Source organism: Anomaloglossus baeobatrachus, chromosome 6, assembly GCF_048569485.1.
Source record: "Anomaloglossus baeobatrachus isolate aAnoBae1 chromosome 6, aAnoBae1.hap1, whole genome shotgun sequence".
Taxonomy (NCBI): domain Eukaryota; kingdom Metazoa; phylum Chordata; class Amphibia; order Anura; family Aromobatidae; genus Anomaloglossus; species Anomaloglossus baeobatrachus.
The window spans coordinates 116,603,062-116,621,391 of record NC_134358.1 but is presented as its reverse complement, the minus strand read 5'-3'; the positions used below and the strand labels follow the sequence as shown (position 1 = coordinate 116,621,391).

The following is an 18,330-nucleotide window of genomic DNA, read 5'->3' as shown; positions in this document are numbered from 1 at the left end:
GGAACCACGAACACAGCTTACCTGTGTCCGGACGGCAATGCGGAAGGAAGGAGGTGGGCGGGATGTTACGTCCAACTCATCTCCGCCCCTCTGCTTCTATTGGCCGGCTGCTGTGTGACGTCGCTGTGACGCCGAACGTCCCTCCCCCTTCAGGAAGGGGATGTTCGCCGCCCACAGCGACGTCACCTGGGAGGTAAGTACATGTGACAGGGGGTTAACGACTTTGTGCGCCACGGGCAAGTAATTGCCCATGACGCACAAACGACGGGGGCGGGTACGATTGCTCGTGCGATCGCACTATAGATCGTACCGTGTGACGCCAGCCTTATGCTGAAGATACGTCTTGATGACATTGGCGGTATGTTTGGGCTATTGCCCTGCTACAGAATAAATTTGGAGCCAATTAGACTTCTCTCTGATGGTATTGCATTATGGATAACTATCTGCCTATATTTCTCAACACTGAGAAAACTAAAGAATGGACAATGTTGAGGACCATAGACGCAGTAGTAGTTCAAAAACACATCATGCTAGCATCTCTTAACAATTAGATGTCCAGCAGCGTCATCAGCTCAGAACTCAACGCAGTGATTCTAGAGCAATGCCCCCTGGGAAATATTCAAATCAAGAAGGCCTGCGGAGACACCATCACATGTTTCTCAACGCTGGCAGGAAACTAGCCAGGTCTTTCACCGGGAAGGAACAACCATGGGAAGGGCAGTCTCCAGTCAAGGAGACCACCTATGCCAAACATGGTATCCTTCCACAGACAGCCGTTTCGGGGTATTTGCCCCTCATCAGTGTGGAGTAGGAATCTGGCTGGTGGGACATTGCCTAGTAAAAGACTATGTGAGCAAGAATGGTTGACCTTAGGGAGATCAACATCCACCACTGCGGAGACACCATCACGTGTTTCTCAACGCAGTGTTTCTAGAGCAATGCCCTCACTGCGTTGAGAAACACGTGATGGTGTCTCCGCAGTGGTGGATGTTGATCTCCCTAAGGTCAACCATCCTTGCTCACATAGTCTTTTACTAGGCAATGTCCCACTAGCCAGATTCCTACTCCACACTGATGAGGGGCAAATACCCCGAAACGGCTGTCTGTGGATGGATACCATGTTTGGCATAGGTGGTCTCCTTGACTGGAGACTGCCCTTCCCGTGGTTGTTCCTTCCCGGTGAAAGACCTGGCTAGTTTCCTGCCAGCGTTGAGAAACATGTGATGGTGTCTCCGCAGGCCTTCTTGATTTGAATATTTCCCAGGGGGCATTGCTCTAGAATCACTGCGTTGAGAAACACGTGATGGTGTCTCCGCAGTGGTGGATGTTGATCTCCCTAAGGTCAACCATCCTTGCTCACATAGTGTTTTACTAGGCAATGTCCCACTAGCCAGATTCCTACTCCACACTGATGAGGGGCAAATACCCCGAAACGGCTGTCTGTGGATGGATACCATGTTTGGCATAGGTGGTCTCCTTGACTGGAGACTGCCCGTCCCGTGGTTGTTCCTTCCCGGTGAAAGACCTGGCTAGTTTCCTGCCAGCGTTGAGAAACATGTGATGGTGTCTCCGCAGGTCTTCTTGATTTGAATATTTCCCAGGGGGCATTGCTCTAGAATCACTGCGTTGAGAAACACGTGATGGTGTCTCCGCAGTGGTGGATGTTGATCTCCCTAAGATCAACCATCCTTGCTCACATAGTCTTTTACTAGGCAATGTCCCACTAGCCAGAATCCTACTCCACACTGATGAGGGGCAAATACCCCGAAACGGCTGTCTGTGGATGGATACCATGTTTGGCATAGGTGGTCTCCTTGACTGGAGACTGCCCTTCCCGTGGTTGTTCCTTCCCGGTGAAAGACCTGGCTAGTTTCCTGCCAGCGTTGAGAAACATGTGATGGTGTCTCCGCAAGCCTTCTTGATTTGAATATTTCCCAGGGGGCATTGCTCTAGAATCACTGCGTTGAGAAACACGTGATGGTGTCTCCGCAGTGGTGGATGTTGATCTCCCTAAGGTCAACCATCCTTGCTCACATAGTCTTTTACTAGGCAATGTCCCACTAGCCAGATTCCTACTCCACACTGATGAGGGGCAAATACCCCGAAACGGCTGTCTGTGGATGGATACCATGTTTGGCATAGGTGGTCTCCTTGACTGGAGACTGCCCTTCCCGTGGTTGTTCCTTCCCGGTGAAAGACCTGGCTAGTTTCCTTCCAGCGTTGAGAAACATGTGATGGTGTCTCCGCAGGCCTTCTTGATTTGATCAGCTCAGACCTGGCAGCAACCAGTGGGACCCAGATACAACCATCTACTGTTTGGCGGAATCTGGTTAGAAGTGGTCTTCAAGGAAGAATTTATACCTTCAATATAGAAACATGGCTAATTAGTTCAGCTATGCATGAAAACAGGAACTGGGATGCAGAACACTGGAAGCAGGTTCTCTGGACTGATAAGTCAAGATTAGAAATGTTTGACTATAACAGAGGGTGGCTTGTGTGACGGCCTGGACTAGCCAGGTAGTCACATACATAACAACATGCACACACCCCCCACCCTAGACAGTAACAACAGTCAGACTAAAACCCTTGTTGCCTCCCTCCAAGGCCTGATGTCCACACCAGGTGGGGCGGAGCCAGGCGGTTGGCCCCACCTACTGAGGAGTTCACAGGCCTGGAGGCGGGAAAAGGAGTCAGATTAGTTTTGTAGGTGAAAGTGAGAGGAGTAAAACGTCTGCGTGTGCCTGGATAGGAACCCAGGCACTGACAGCAAGGTTGGCAGATGGTGGTCGCCGTCTGCAGGAGTTAGTGGAACTCTGCAGAGCCGTAAGGACCGGGGTCGGGCGTTGGCCCGCCGGTACCGAACCGGGGAGCGGAGTGAAGCTAAGCACACACAGGCAGGGCCATCGGACCCCGACCAGGCTTGGAGCCACTGTCAATAGTCAAATCCAAGTGTGACAGGAACCCCAGGGGTTTCCCAACAACCAAGTCCCGACAGAAGGCAACAGTCCACACCGTGAGGATATACAGCCACCGCCACAGGCTAGAGATCCAAGGGCCAGCACCTGCGGGCAAAACAGGCTCCTACGGCACCTATACGCCGGGAAGCGGACTACCGGTGGGCAACCACAGGGGTCAGAACATTTCTAAAAGGTGCAGGGAGAGACAGCCACCATCAGCCGTCCGGGGAGAGCACAACAACACTGCAGCCGGCTGCAGGACCCGGCCATCTGGCCGTTTTGGTTTACCAAAGACTCTGTCAGTGATTGTCTGAGTGAGTACACCAGTGCCGTCCGGCCCCGCGCTGCGCTGTCCCTGAAACCCTGCACCCCAGCCATCCAGCCTCCCAGTTACACCACCGGGCCCCGGGATCTCCAACCCCCCTACCCACGGAGGGAACAACATCCTAGCTGCTCCCTACCATCTATCCTGGCATCCCCGTTACCAGCAGTGGTGGTGCCATCATCACCACATCCCGTGGGTGGCGTCACAAACTCTCTCCCCAAACAAACCATCCCTTTTCACTCACGGGTGAGGAGCGCTGCTCGAGTCCCCGGGTCCGGCCCACCGCTCGAGCCACCGAGCAGCAGCAGCAGAAGCCCCAGACCCGAGCGTGGCGAGCGCGTCCCCTCCGCCCGCAACAGCTTGCTTGCCAAAGAGCTGGAGAGTGGTACAATAATGAGTGTCTGCAGGCAACAACGAAGCATAGTTGTGGTTCCTCGCAAGTTTGAGGCTACATTTCAACAAATTGAGCGGATTTGGTCAACAATAATGGTGTCCTCAGTGCTGGAAAATTAAGACAAATATTTGTCCATCAAGCAATACTATCAGGGAGGTGTCCGATGGGCTCCAAATTTATTCAGCAGCAGGACAACAATCCCAAACATATAGCAAATATCATTAAGAATTATCTTCAGTAGAATAAACAAGAGACAGAAGGATTAGAGCAAGGTACATCAACAGAAAATCTGTGGTTAGTTCTCCAAGATATTTGGAATGGCATTCCTGCTAAGTTCCCTCAAAAGAGGTGTACAGGTACACCTAGAAGAATTGATGGAGTTTTGAAGGCACAGCAAAAATGTATTTGATTTAGATTCTCTTTTGTTCATTCATTTTGTATTTTTAATTGCTAAAAACAAACTATTAATGCTTCTATTTTTTTTAAATCATTCTCACATTGTATTTCCATTCTTGCCTAAAACGTTCTACATACATTTTTACATATATTTACACAGTACAAATAGCTGGTTCCTGAGTGGCATATAGAACATTTTCTATGACCCTGTCTCTACTGGGAATAACATTTGGAAAATCAAGTTGCCCCACACGATTACCCCTTTTCTAAATATAGACTTGTTAATTGTCTGCTGATATCTGTAAGTTCAGCAGGTAAAACTCCAGTTAACAGTTGTTATTGCCAAGGGCATCAGCAGATAAACATGTTTTTTTTGGCCTCACTTCAATGGTACTCATTTCAGTAGTGCCCAGTATGACTAGATGATGTGATTTTAGTCCTGAAGAAGGAGAATTACTCTGAAACACGATGTGAATTTAGTCCTGAAGAAGGAGAATTACTCTGAAACACGATGTGATTTTTGTCCAGAAGAAGAATTACTCTGAAAAATGATGTGATTTTAGTCCTGAAAAAGAAGAATTACTCTGAAATGCAATGAGTTTTGGCCTGAAGAAGGAGAATTACTCTGAAATGAGATATGGTTTTTGACCTGAAGAAGAAGAATTGCTCTGAAACGCAATGTGATTTTAGTCCTAAAGAAGCAGAATTACTTTGAAACGTGATGGGATTTTTTCGTCCTCAAGAAGGAGAATTACTCTGAAACGCATTTACAAATAAAGATCACAATCATCTATCATCCTGAGTTTTGGAGATTTCTTCCACGACAGTGTGGCCTTTTACCCTTTCTACCCAAATTGATTATCAGTCTCTTTACAGTGGCTCTACACTCTGGCTATTAAAGGGAGTTACAGAGTGAAGGAAATCCCCCATGACAATCTTAGCATGAGTTTTTTTCTAAAAGTTATCCTGGTGAGACAACCTCTATATTTGTTTTCATGGTAGAAATGTGTTATATGATGCTCAGAATTGAGCCATCGTGCTTAGTCTTAGATGTCTGTGCATGACAAAATTCACGAACAAACAAAAAACATTCAGTGCTCCTTTAGGACTTGGACTTTTAAATCCCCATTTTTTTCTGCAGTGTTCCTTTACCCAGCATTTACAGATGTAGCATTATTCAATATAAATGATAATGGTCCCAGTAAAGAAATAGCTTTGATTGTTGGAAATTTTATAGGGTTAAAGGGAATCTGTCACTGCTTTGACCTTTTTGAACTGTTAATATGGGCATACAGGTTATAGACTGCTGAAAAAAACCATACTTTTATGTCTCATATCAGATGCCTTGTTGTGGAAAAATCATCTTTTATCACTTTATGTAGAGGAACTCTTCCAGGCTATGGGTCGGATGCTGCCTGGAAGATAACTCCGCCTCCAGAGATTATTTTAAGTAAAAGGGACGTTACCAGTGTGAGACAAGTAACTGGCACAGAACAGGAGAAATTAAATTTGTCTTCTCTCAAACACATTTTTTGCAGCTCCCAGAGCTCTGCTTCATTGCAACACTGTCTGCGTGCAAGCTGGAGGCTGAAGTCGAGAGAAACCTGCAGAAGTGTCATTTATAATCACACACAGCTCTGCAGTGAGAGCAGAGAACGGCCATCACACATCACACTGGTAACATCCCTTTTATTAAAATAAGCTTTGGAGGTGGCTTTATCTTCCAGGCAGTGTCCGCCCCATAGCCTGGAAGAGCTCCTTTACATGAAGTGATAAAAGTTGATATTTCAAAATCAAGGCATCTGATATGAGACAAAAAGGTGTGTCTTTTTTAGCATTCTATTACCTGTATGCCCATATTAACAGTTTAAAAAGGTCAAAGTGGTGACAGATTCCCTTTAAAGACAACCAGATTTGGGGCCTATAAGCTGCGGCCACCACCACTGAGCTTTTATATGCAGCATTCTAACATACTGTGAATAAGAGCCCAGGCCGCTGTGTAGAACATAAAAAAACACTTTATAATACTCACCTAGGAGGTTTCTCCGGTGCAGACTGGTTGGATGGGTGTCTCTGTTCTCCGGGACCGGTGCCTCCTCTTTCGGTTATCTTTGTCTTCCTTCTTCTGAAGCCGGCGGGCGTGCATTATGCGTCCTACGTCATGCACACAGGCCGGTACTGAGGTCCTGCGTAGGAGCACTACAATACTTTAATCTGCCCTGAGCAGGGCAGATCAAAGTGTGCCTACACAGGAACTCAGTGCCAGCGACTGTGTATGAAATAGGATGCGTCATGCATGCCGGCTTCAGAAGAAGGAAGACCAAGATGGCCGAAAGAGGAAACACCGGTCCCGGAGAACAGAGACACCCATCTGACCAGTCTGCACCGGAGCGACCTCTTAGGTGAGTATTATAAAGTGTCTTTTATGTTCTACACAGCGGCCTGGGCTCTTAAATACAGCATGTTAAAATACTGTATATAAGAGCCCAGTGGTGGTGGCCGCAGCTTTTAGGCCCCAAATCTGGTATCAGGTTCCCTTTAACATAAAAAAAAATAAAATGTTAAATTATATAACCTAATACAAAGTCAACTATAAAATATGGAGTTAAATATACAGTACAAACCAAAGGTTTGGACACACCTTCTCATTCAAAGAGTTTTCTTTATTTTCATGACTCTGAAAAATGTAGATTCACATTCAAGGCATCAAAACTATGAATTAAAACATGTGGAATAAAATACTTAAAAAAGTGTGAAACAACTGAAAATATTTCTTGTATTCTAGGTTCTTGAAAGTAGCCACCTTTTGCTTTCATTACTACTTTGCACACTTTTGGCATTCTCTTGATGAGCCTCAAGAGGTAGTCACCGGAAATGGTTTTCCAACAGTCTTGAAAGCGTTCCCAGAGATGCTTAGCACTTCTTGGCCCTTTTGCCTTCACTCTGTGGTCCAGCTCACCCCAAACCATCTCGATTGGGTTCAGGTCTGGTGACTGTGGAGACCAGGTCATCTGGCGTGGCACCCAATCACTCTCCTTCTTAGTCAAATAGCCCTTACACAGCCTGGAGGTGTGTTTGGGGTCATTGTCCTGTTGAAAAATAAATGATGGTCCAACTAAACGCAAACCGGATGGAACAGCACACCGCTGCAAGATGCTGTGGTAGGCATGCTGGTTCTGTATGCTTTCAATTTTGAATAAATCCCCAACAGTGTCACCAGCAAAGCACCCCCACACCATCACACCTCCTCCTCCATGCTTCACGGTGGGAATCAGCCATGTAGAGTCCATCCGTTCACCTTTTCTACAAAGACACGGTGGTTGGTTCCAAAGATCTCAAATTTGGACTCATCAGACCAAAACACAGATTTCCACTGGTCTAATGTCCATTCCTTGTGTTCTTTTGCCCAAACAAGTCTCTTCTGTTTGTTGCCTGTCCTTAGCAGTGGTTTCCTAGCAGCTATTTTACCATGAAGGCCTGCTGCACAAAGTCTCCTCTAACAGTTGTTCTAGAGATGAGAAGGTGTGTCCAAACTTTTGGTCTGTACTGTACATTTAAAGTTCTGCAAAATGTAAATTAAGCATTTGGAATTATTTGGCTTTTTGTGATATTTGTTAAGACTTACCGATGTTTTCTTTTGCAATACACTAAAAGATTATCAAAGAGAAAGAAAATCCGCTCTTGGATATTCCCAGAAGAAATTTTTAAAAGGACTCCATGCATCAGCATTTCAGTGCAAGTATCTGTTATGCTGGACCCCTAACAAAGCAGACAAGAAGAAAAGAAAACATATCAACTGCAGAATGGAAACAGTATTGTCGTATCAGAAAATGTTATTTTTATCAGAGCAATCGGCACAGCTAAACAAAAAATAAAAGGTTTCGCAGGCAATGATCTCTCCCATTATGTCACTTATTCCTTTATCTTTTTGCATTCTTTAAAGAACAAGCTGACAATGTGTAATTTAAATAATAAAAGCAGTGAATAATTATTGTATAATGCCGAAAACAGATAATAAACCGTAACGATAAGGAACAAAATACGGCATCTCTCCTGGGGTTGTTATGTAAAAATGGATTATCATCATCTCAGGAATTCATTTCATTCATTCATTGCATAATTCAATAGCATTGTTTTTCTGTAAAAGTTTATTTTCATACAAAAACAAAAAAATAGATGATATTTATGCACTAAAATTTTAAAGGATTGTTTGATAAAAACAAATAACGACCGACTAGTTAACCAATTAAAGATGCAAGCTATTTGGGACATTTAAATAGCAATATCTTTTCAATGCTTTTGCATATCCCGGTGATTCAGACAATCTGCTTCTTTGACACATTGTATTTTATGGTAATTATACATTTAAGTCAATATGTTTTGAGTTCATTAAAATGAAAAACTGAAATGTACCAAAAATTTAAACTTACATTTATTTTTTGAGCAGAACATTAGATGAATTTTACAGGGGTGTCACTAAGAGGACATATGGAGCATTCTCCTCAAGCACAATGGCAGGCATTTTGCTACTACCCTGATTGGGTTTCGACAGTTCTCTGTGCCAGCCATCAAGCTGACAGCTGGTCTAGGAAAGATGCAAACATTCCCACCCCTAACAATCAATTGTACTTGCATTTTTCAGGTGCAAGTACAATTGAAGCCCTGACCATTGGCGGTGAAGTCAGGTTATCTGATCATACTACTGACATCACTATTCAATGCTGCAAAGGTGCAAAAACGTTTTGCATGGTAAGAACACCAATTAAGCTAAAGACACCTTTGTTGTAATTAGGAGGGGATGTCTGAAGACACATTGAGAAAGATTCAGTGTAAGAGGACAGTGTGGGGGGCATGTACCATAAGAGGAACAGTGTGTGGGTCATATTTTGTGCAGGCAATATAGTAAGGGGCAATTATTTATTCAGGGACACAGCATAGGGCAGATAATTTTTTCACAAGCATTACAATCACACTGCAATGTACTGCAGAAGAGCAGAGAAGATGGAAGTCTGCAGAGATGAGCTGTGGATATGAAAAATCATTGTGGCGTTTGGACAATTTGAAGAAAAGAAATAGAACGACTCCGATCAGAATAGATGTCACTCATAAGGTACCTGGATGAAAATGTTTATTTGTGATGCTGACTTCCGTAATTCTCATAAGTACTGTGGTTCCTGTATGGTCCACATCTGATGATAACTGATATCAACACCCAGTATCTCTTTATCATTGTTAAGGACATACTGGGAGTTGTAGGTTCATGTGATACAAACATTTAGAGTAGCATGTATGTGTCTGGGCTCCTCTGGTCAAAATTACTGTTATTATGAACAGTTAGCCCTGTGCGCACTTACCGTTTTTTCCGCAGATTTCCTGCGGATTTGCTGCATGTTTCGCTGCAGAAAATGTTCATAACATCTCTGCAGTGAATCACCAGCAAAACCTATGGAAAAAAAAATGCTGCGCGCACTATGTGGAATTTGACAGCTGCATGTCTTGCTGCGGGATTACCGCAGCAAAAACAATTGCATGTCACTTCTTTTCCGCACGTCGCTGCGGGATTTCACTCCATTGACTGCAATGTAATCGTGAAATCCCGCAGGGAATAACGCAGGCAGCAAATTCTGTGTGGTACATTGCGTTTTCCTGCGTTATTCCCTCCGGTATTTCGCGGTTTACCTGCGGTAATATACATCGCTGCCTGCGGTTTGCAGGGAAGTGATGTCATTATGACAGGAAGAGGAAGTGAAGTAGAGAGTAAACACACACACAGATCACAGACACACCACACAGACATCACAGACATAGAACACAGACACAGACATATAGAATACACATAGAAAGCAAACGGAAATATAGAAAACAAAACACGTGGGCTCCGCCGTATTTTTACCTTCCAGCCGAGGTAAGCACACAGCGGCGGCCCGGTATTCTCAGGCTGGGGAGGGCGAGGGGCAGGGTTAATGTCCCCTGCCTCCCTTCCACCTCCCGCAGCCGAGAATATCAGCCGCAGCTGCCCCGGGACTGTCGCATGCATTATGCGGCAGTACCAGAGTGTCCCCGGCTCTTCTTGTTGCCGTGATGCGGTGGCAATCAAGGTAATGTAAGGAGTTAATGGCGGCGGATCACCGCCACTAAGTCCAGGCTTGATCATGGCAGCGTCTATGTGACAGCTGACATGATCAACCCGTAAGTAACGTGAATAAACACACACTGAAACATCCTTTATTTTAAATAGAAAACACAAAAAAGCCCCTGGTTCACCATTTTATTAACCCCCCCGAAACACACAGCTCCGGCGTAATCCACGTCCTGCGATGCTTGCATCCAGTCACGACTGATACACAGCGCTGAATGCAGCCTTGCAGCGAGACAGCAGAGGTAACCACAGGGCATTTCCCACAGCCGGTAATGTGAACTCACTACCGACCGTGAGAAATGCAGCGTGTGCTCACAGGGACTCTATCTATCTATCTATCTATCTATCTATCCATATATCTATATCTATCTATTCTTCTGTCTATTTCTCTATCTATCTATCTATCTATCTATCTATCTATCTATCTATCTATCTATCTCAGAATGAATTGACTTTTTTTTTTTGCAATGTGCTTTATTGCATTGAATGCAATAAAGCACATGTACCAACCCGCACGCGGCAAAACTGCGGCAATACCGCGAACAATACCGTGGTAAAACCGCAGCAAACCGCGGAAAACCGCATGCAGTTTTTCGGGTGCGGTTTGCCGCAGTTTTTTACCGCGGGTGCGGTATTCAATGCCTGCGGAATTTTCTTGAGAAAATTCCATTTTTCAGTGCGCACAAAGCCTTAAGCAAGTTAAAGGTGAACTGATCTGTAAAAGGCATAAAGTTCAAGATTGCATATTTTCTCTATAGTTTAGGCAAAAAAATGTTTTCATCTTTTACATTTTTAAATTTACAAAAAAGAAAATGGGCAGATACAAAACACCATGAATGGTTAGTGCCTAGTAGCACTCCCTTTGGCAAGTATCACAGCTTGTAAATGCTTTTTGTAATCAGCAAAGAGACTTTCAATTCTCGTTTGAAGGATTGTCATCCATTCTTCCTTGGAAATATCTTCCAGCTCACAGACAATTTTTTTAAATGCATCCAATTGTGGAAATAATTATTATTCCAAGATCTGTTGACTAAAATCAACTTGAAAATGAACTTTATTGGTGTGAAAACCACTTTAAGGGTATGTGCGCACGTTGCTTTTTACCTGCTTTTTACCTGCTTTTTTGCTGCTTTTTCTTCTGCGCTGTTTAATGCCAAAATGGATGTGTTCTTCTATTCAAGCAAAGTCTATGGGAATTTGGGTTTCTTGTTCACACTATGTTGTTCAAAATGCAGCCTTTTTGTGGCAGAACTTTGGTCAAAAACTCAGCTTTGCAGTGCAAAACCCAAATGGCAAAAACAATTGACATGTTGCTTCTTTGAAAAGCTGAGTTTTTGACCAAAGTTCTGCCACAAAAAGGCAGCATTTTGAACAACATAGTGTGAACAAGAAACCCAAATTCCCATAGACTTTGCTTGAATAGAAGAACACATCCATTTTGGCATTAAACAGCGCAGAAGAAAAAGCAGCAAAAAAGCAGGTAAAAAGCAGGTAAAAAGCAACGTGCGCACATACCCTAAGGTTTCCCTGTCAGCACAGAATGACTGTTTAAACCAAGTACAGGCGCTTGGTGCATCATGGCGGGGTCAAACATTTAAATACACTCTTCAACCTGCTTGTTTTCCCTCAATCTCTACCCACCCCTCTTCTCTTGATTGACAACTCAGGCTTCATAGAGTCTGACAAGGGTGGAGATAGATGGAAAACAAGCTGGTGGATAGGTGTATTTAGGTGATTGGCCCCATCAGGATGGATGAGCATCTGTATAGGTTTGAACAGTCATTTTATGCTGACAGAGTCCCTTAAAGTGTCACTCCATGTACATTGCACCGTTACAGTTAAACTCTTAAGGCTGCTTTACACACAACGACATCGCTAGCGTTCTCGTTAGCGATGTGACACATCAGATCGTAGATACGATTTGCCGAGATCGCACATAGGTCGTTTTGTGGCCGGCGCTTCAAAAACCAACCTACAGTTAGGTTCAGAAATATTTGGACAGTGACACAATTTTCGCGAGTTGGGCTCTGCATGCCACCACATTGGATTTGAAATGAAACCTCTACAACAGAATTCAAGTGCAGCTTGTAACGTTTAATTTGAAGGTTTGAACAAAAATATCTGATAGAAATTGTAGGAATTGTACATATTTCTTTACAAACACTCCACATTTTAGGAGGTCAAAAGTAATTGGACAAATAAACCAAACCCAAACAAAATATTTTTATTTTCAATATTTTGTTGCGAATCCTTTGGAGGCAATCACTGCCTTAAGTCTGGAACCCATGGACATCACCAAACGCTGGGTTTCCTCCTTCTTAATGCTTTTCCAGGCCTGGTTGGTGAGCTTTTTCTATCTACGAAAAATCTCTAATTTATTATTTGTTTGTACCCAGGCAATTTTGGGGTGTTTTTTGCCTATAAACCAGCTGCAGAATTTTAAGTGAATTTTTGGATCTAGCGCTTACTTTTGTCCTTGGACAATCCATTAACCTGATTACTCTTTCAGCAGGTTTTTGCCACCCCTATGACTATACAGGGGCCTTTATGGTGAGGTCAGAGGTACCCCGGCACCTTTAGTCCAATGTAGAGCTATCCAAGTTGCATGGTATTTTGCTATTGCCTTTCAGGTGTTGATTGTTCTTACACATTCTTATTGCATAGTATACCCCTGGATTATTCATCCTTCCAGGTGTTCTACTATTTTTGCAATTGTCTCTCCACGTGTGGCGGGGCTTTACTATTGTTATAGTGTTACTATTATCATAAATTATTGTAATTATGTGGGTACAAGATCTTGTCTCTAGCTTATGTTTTAATTGCTTTTAATTGTATTGGTGCTCTGTTAATAAAGGTTTTTTGTATATTCTATCATGGGTTGTGCGCTATATGCAATGTCTTTTCTCTCTTTTTAACCCATTACGTGCTCCATTGCATTGCTAGCACCCCCCTTGTTCTTATATTTGCCACTGTAGTGCATTCTCCTCCCTTGTAACACTGGGGGGAATTGACTCGAGGACTGATCCCGAAGTAGTAGCATAGCCGTGTAGGGCAGTCTAGCCACAGGACCATATATGGACCCAAGTGGTTGAATATCTAGGGGACAGCGAAGCCTTAAACTCCCAGCCTCCCTGGTAGCCAGTATGAACATGTCTACAACCGCAACAGAAGAATTGGTCTGTACCACAAGGTTAATGCCTTATGAGAAACTGAGTGTGAAACCTATCAGGAGCAAAGTGAAATGGTGTTTGAAACATGTTAGAACTTAGGCTAGTTTCACACTTGCGTTGGACGGCTTCCGTAGCATTGCGTTGTGTTACGGATGCAACGGATGCGTTGCATATAGTGGCACAACGGATGCTACGGATCGTACAAAACAACGGAAAGCTTTTTTTTTTATTATTTTTTTTTTATTCTTTACAGTTTTACCGGCAGCAGACTATTGTGAACGATCAGCTAATCACTGTCAATAGCCGGTGGCCAGTGGCTCAGCTGAGCACTGTCACTTGCCGGCGGCCGGGCATGCCGGCGGGCGAGCGCTCAGCTGAACGCTGTCACTTGCCGGCGGCCGGGCATTCCGGTGTGCGCTCGTCTGAGCGCTGTCACATGCCGGCGGCCGGGCATGCCGGCGGGCGAGCGCTCAGCTGAGCGCTGTCACATGCCAGCGGCCGGGCATGCCGGCGGGCGGGCGCTCATCTGAGCGCTGTCACTTGCCGGCGGGCGAGCGCTCAGCTGAACGTTCGGCCACCGCAAGACAAAATAAAGTTTTTGATTTAAAAAAAAAAGAGCATGCGCAGTGAAATCCTGAGGATTCCGCTGCTCAAAACAACGTTACATGCTGCGTTCCTCCCGCTGGGCGGAAGCAACGGAGCATCGCCTAGCGGAAGCAATGCAGGTCCTTTTGGCACAATCCGTCACCCATACAAGTCTATGGGAAACAGCGGAATCCGTTAACGGATTCCGCTGTTTTCCAAAAGGGCGGATTGTAACGGAAGAAAAACAACGCAAGTGTGAAAGTACCCTTAGAAGTAAATTTTGTGCAGTTTTTATCTGTAGTGAACTCCTCTGTAATAACCCTGAATGCAGAACTGCAGTCTGAAAGAGATGATGAGAAGCTAGCTTATGACTGAGAAGAACCACTGCAGCCAGGCAACACCTCCACACCACCTCAAACCCCCGTATCTGTAGCGTGCTGGCCCACATTACAATGTATGTACGGGAAATGTACAATATGTAGTGGATGTAATATTAATAATATTCTTTATCCATACGTACCACCACTAGCAACTAACGAACTGTCACTATATGCTTGATCGTAACCATGAGTACCTAAGGTGCTGCACATGAGTTAAGCGATATAGTGAATCAGGAGAACTATACTACATTTCTAATTGGAGATACTGTACTTGCTAATATTCTTATTATTACACATAACACATATTGGGATAGGATTTTGGAGATGGGAATAGCCCTTTAACTGCATACTTTTTCTTTCTATAGTCAATGTGGTTGCTGTACAGCATATTTCTGAATGCTGTTAACAGCAACTCAATCCCCTGTAATGCCATTACAGAGGGCATTAGGCAATAGGAAGTCACCATTGATGTTAATTGGTTGTCAGAATAGATGCACTAGTTCCTCGATAGCGACACTTTTTGCAACTCCTCTCCGCTCAAATGTATCTGTGACCTAGAGATAAAGGCCTGAGAGGCTCCGAATTATCACTGCTTCTCACTATGTCACGATAAATACTGTATAAATTGATTTTGCATACTATCGCTTTGACAAGTAAATACAAATGACTGTTTAGCTTTGCTTTAGCCCGCTGTGTGCTATGTGATCGGATCTACATCGTGTGCAGACTTATTAGGCAAGTTGTATTTTAGCGGATTTGTTTTATTATTGATCAACAACTATGTTTTCAATCAACCCAAGAGACTCATAAATATCAAAGCTTAATATTTTTGGAAGTTGGAGTGGGGTTTTTTTAGATTTGGCTATCTTAGGAGGATGTCTGTTTGTGCAGGTAACTATTACTGAGCAGATTTATTAGGCAACTTAATAAAAACCAAATATATTCCCATCTCACTTGTTTATTTTCACCAGGTAAACCAATATAACTGCACAAAATGTAGAAATAAACATTTCTAACATGCAAAAAACCCCCCAAAAAATTAGTGATCAATATAGCCACTTTCTTTATGATGACACTCAACAGCCTACCATCTATAGATTCTGTCAGCTGCTTGATCTGTTTACGATCAACATTTCGTGCAGCAGCCACCACAGCCTCCCAGACACTGTTCCGAGAGGTGTACTGTTTTCCCTCCCTGTAGATCTTACATTTTATGAGGGACCACAGATTCTCTATGGGATTCAGATCAGGTGAACAAGGGGGCCATGTCATTATTTTTTCATCTTTTAGATCTTTACTGGACAGCCACGCTGTGGAGTAGTTGGATGCATGTGATGGAGCATTGTCCTGCATGAAAATCATGGGGTTTTTTTTAATGATACCAACTTCTTCCTGTACTACTGCTTGAAGAAGTTGTCTTCCAGAAACTGGCAGTAGGTCTGGGAGATGAGCTTCACTTCATCCTCAACCCGAAAAGGTCCCACAAGTTCATCTTTGATGATACCAGCCCATACCAGTACCCCACCTCCACCTTGCTGGCGTCTGAGTCGGAGTGGAGCTCTCTGCCCTTTACTGATCCAGCCTCTGGCCCATCCATCTGGCCCATCAAAAGTCACTCTCATTTCATCAGTCCATAAAACCTTTGAAAAATCATTCTTAAGATATTTCTTGGCCCAGTCTTGACGTTTTATCTCATGTTTCTTGTTCAAAGGTGGTCGTTTTTCAGCCTTCCTTACCTTGGCCATGTCCCTGAGTATGGCATACCTTGTGCTTTTTGATACTCCAGTAACGTTGGAGCTCTGAAAAATGGCCAAACTGGTGGCAAATGGCATCTTGGCAACTTCACGCTTGATTTTACTCAGTTCATGGGCAGTTATTTCGCGCCTTTTTTGCCCAACACGCCTCTTGCGACCCTGTTGGCTATTTGCCATGAAACACTTGATTGTTCGGTGATCACGCTTCAAAAGTTTAGCAATTTCAAGACTGCTGTATCCCTCTGCAAGACATTTCACAATTTTGGACTTTTCAGAGCCCGTCAAACCTCTCTTCTGACCCATTTTGCCAAAGGAAAGGAAGTTGCCTAATAAGTATGCACCCCTTATATAGGGTGTTGATGTTATTACACCACACACACCTCCTCATTAGAGAGATGCACATCACCTGATTTACTTAATTGGTAGTTGGCTCTCAAGCCTATACAGCTTGGAGTAGGACAACATGTATAAAAATTATCACGTGATCAAAATACTCATTTGCCTAATAATTCTGCACACAGTGTACAAGCAGGTCTGAAAACTCACCCAGTGCCTCAAAAGCCAAAGTCCATGTTTTTTATTTCCACATAACATCACATTCACTGGAATTAGGCTATTTGTAAAGTTATTGGGAAATGGGTTTTCTAAATTCGACAAAACCTTTTCAGTAGACGTTGTCTTTACTTGATCTAATCGATGACAATTATATAAAACCTCAAATATTCTTAGGGAATAACTAAGTAACAACTTCCAAATTCATATTATTATTGGTGTGACTCCCATTACAAGTCAAAGTGTTTATATCAGAGAGGAAGGAAGAGAATTCAATTTCCCTACAGTTTTCCTGTCAGGCTATAGGCGACTGCAAAAAGCGTTCTCTTCCAAAGGAATACAGGAATCCTACAGACTGCTGATAGATATTATAGAATCTTATATAAAGATCCTATCACTGAGGAAATTTGATTCACAGCAAAGGTATTCTCCATGAACTGAATGTCCCTTATTGAGCTCTTTGATCTCTCCAGACCCCTGAGCATAAGAAGTATAACATATCAAAAATAAAAAAGTGATTATACGGTACCCTGTGCTCACCTCTCCATCCCCTCCACTCATCACTGTGACCTGTCCAGTCATTGTTACATCACCATTGCGAGTGCTGAATCCCCAGGTCTTGTCATGCTCGGCCAGGACCTCTGGCTCTGATGAGGCTGTGATGGTTCGGCACAAGTGAGGGTAATGCCATGATGTTTTGACATCATGATGTCACGGTCATCTCCCTGCTGTTTTGAGAGTAGTGATAACCTTAGAATTGGAGCCTCCCATCTCCATATAGACTACACATTTAAACAAAGTTTCTTTTCCTTTGGCGTCTCATGAGTTAATGTCAGTTTTTGTTGCCAGCAGCTCTCAGCAGTGCAGGTCAGTTGTAGCTGCTTTGAGCCGACGCCTATTTAGGTTTAAATAGTGAAGTTTGCCCAGTTGTCCTTGCTGCTAAAATTCATTCTACTCTGGCCATCCTGGTGGAAGGAGCTGCTGAAAAATTGTCCTGTGCCCATCCATCTGCTACTTTGGAGTCTGCCTGCTGCTGTGAAGTTTGGTGTTTATATACTTTTGTTTATCCCCCTGTCTGTCTTTCCTTTCCCTCCCTGTTTATTAGTGTAGTGGCGAGTGTAGTGAACTTGTTGGCCTACTCACTAGTCAGGGTGAGTATAGGGCCAGCTGAGCCAGCTGAGGGTCCAAGGGATCCTGCTCGCCGACAGGTTGAAAGAACCTGTATAGGGACGCTAGGGAGCTCAGAAGTCAGCTTGAGGTGAGTGCAGGGAGGTGTCCCCCTCACCCCTCTCCCTAGCAGCAGGGACCTCCGTTGTATCATGACTCCGTGTTTCCCCGGTTTCCCCCCTTTTGTCTGTGGTGGTTTAGTAGTGCATCACACGCCCATCGGTATGAACACATCTGTCATGTGGTGCATATGGACGTCTCCTACTTCATGGGTAACACATGACGTCCACTGTAATCTTATGCGCCCATGTGTAAATATATCCTGTTGATTTCAGTGATCATGGTGGTGATAAGAAGATGTGACAAGGACCGGACGGGTGATGATGAGGAGTGGAAAGGCCAGAGAGGGGAGTGGTAATGTGAGTATAAGTATTTTTATTTTTACCTTTTGATTGCTCATTACAGTTTAGCAAAATGGTAGCCAGCGTCTGTCAGCTTACTGAATCCACAT

At 44.0% G+C, this 18,330-nt stretch overlaps 1 protein-coding gene across 1 annotated transcript in view; it reads right to left on the bottom strand.

The window, feature by feature from the left end:
- Nucleotides 1–18,330, bottom strand: part of PREX2 (phosphatidylinositol-3,4,5-trisphosphate dependent Rac exchange factor 2) — a 582,180-nt gene that overhangs the window by 355,158 nt on the left and 208,692 nt on the right. Inside the window, exon 7 of the mRNA XM_075353190.1 lies at nt 7,698–7,831. Within this exon, the coding sequence (XP_075209305.1) occupies nt 7,698–7,831 (134 nt within the window). The remainder of the gene's footprint in view (nt 1–7,697; nt 7,832–18,330) is intronic.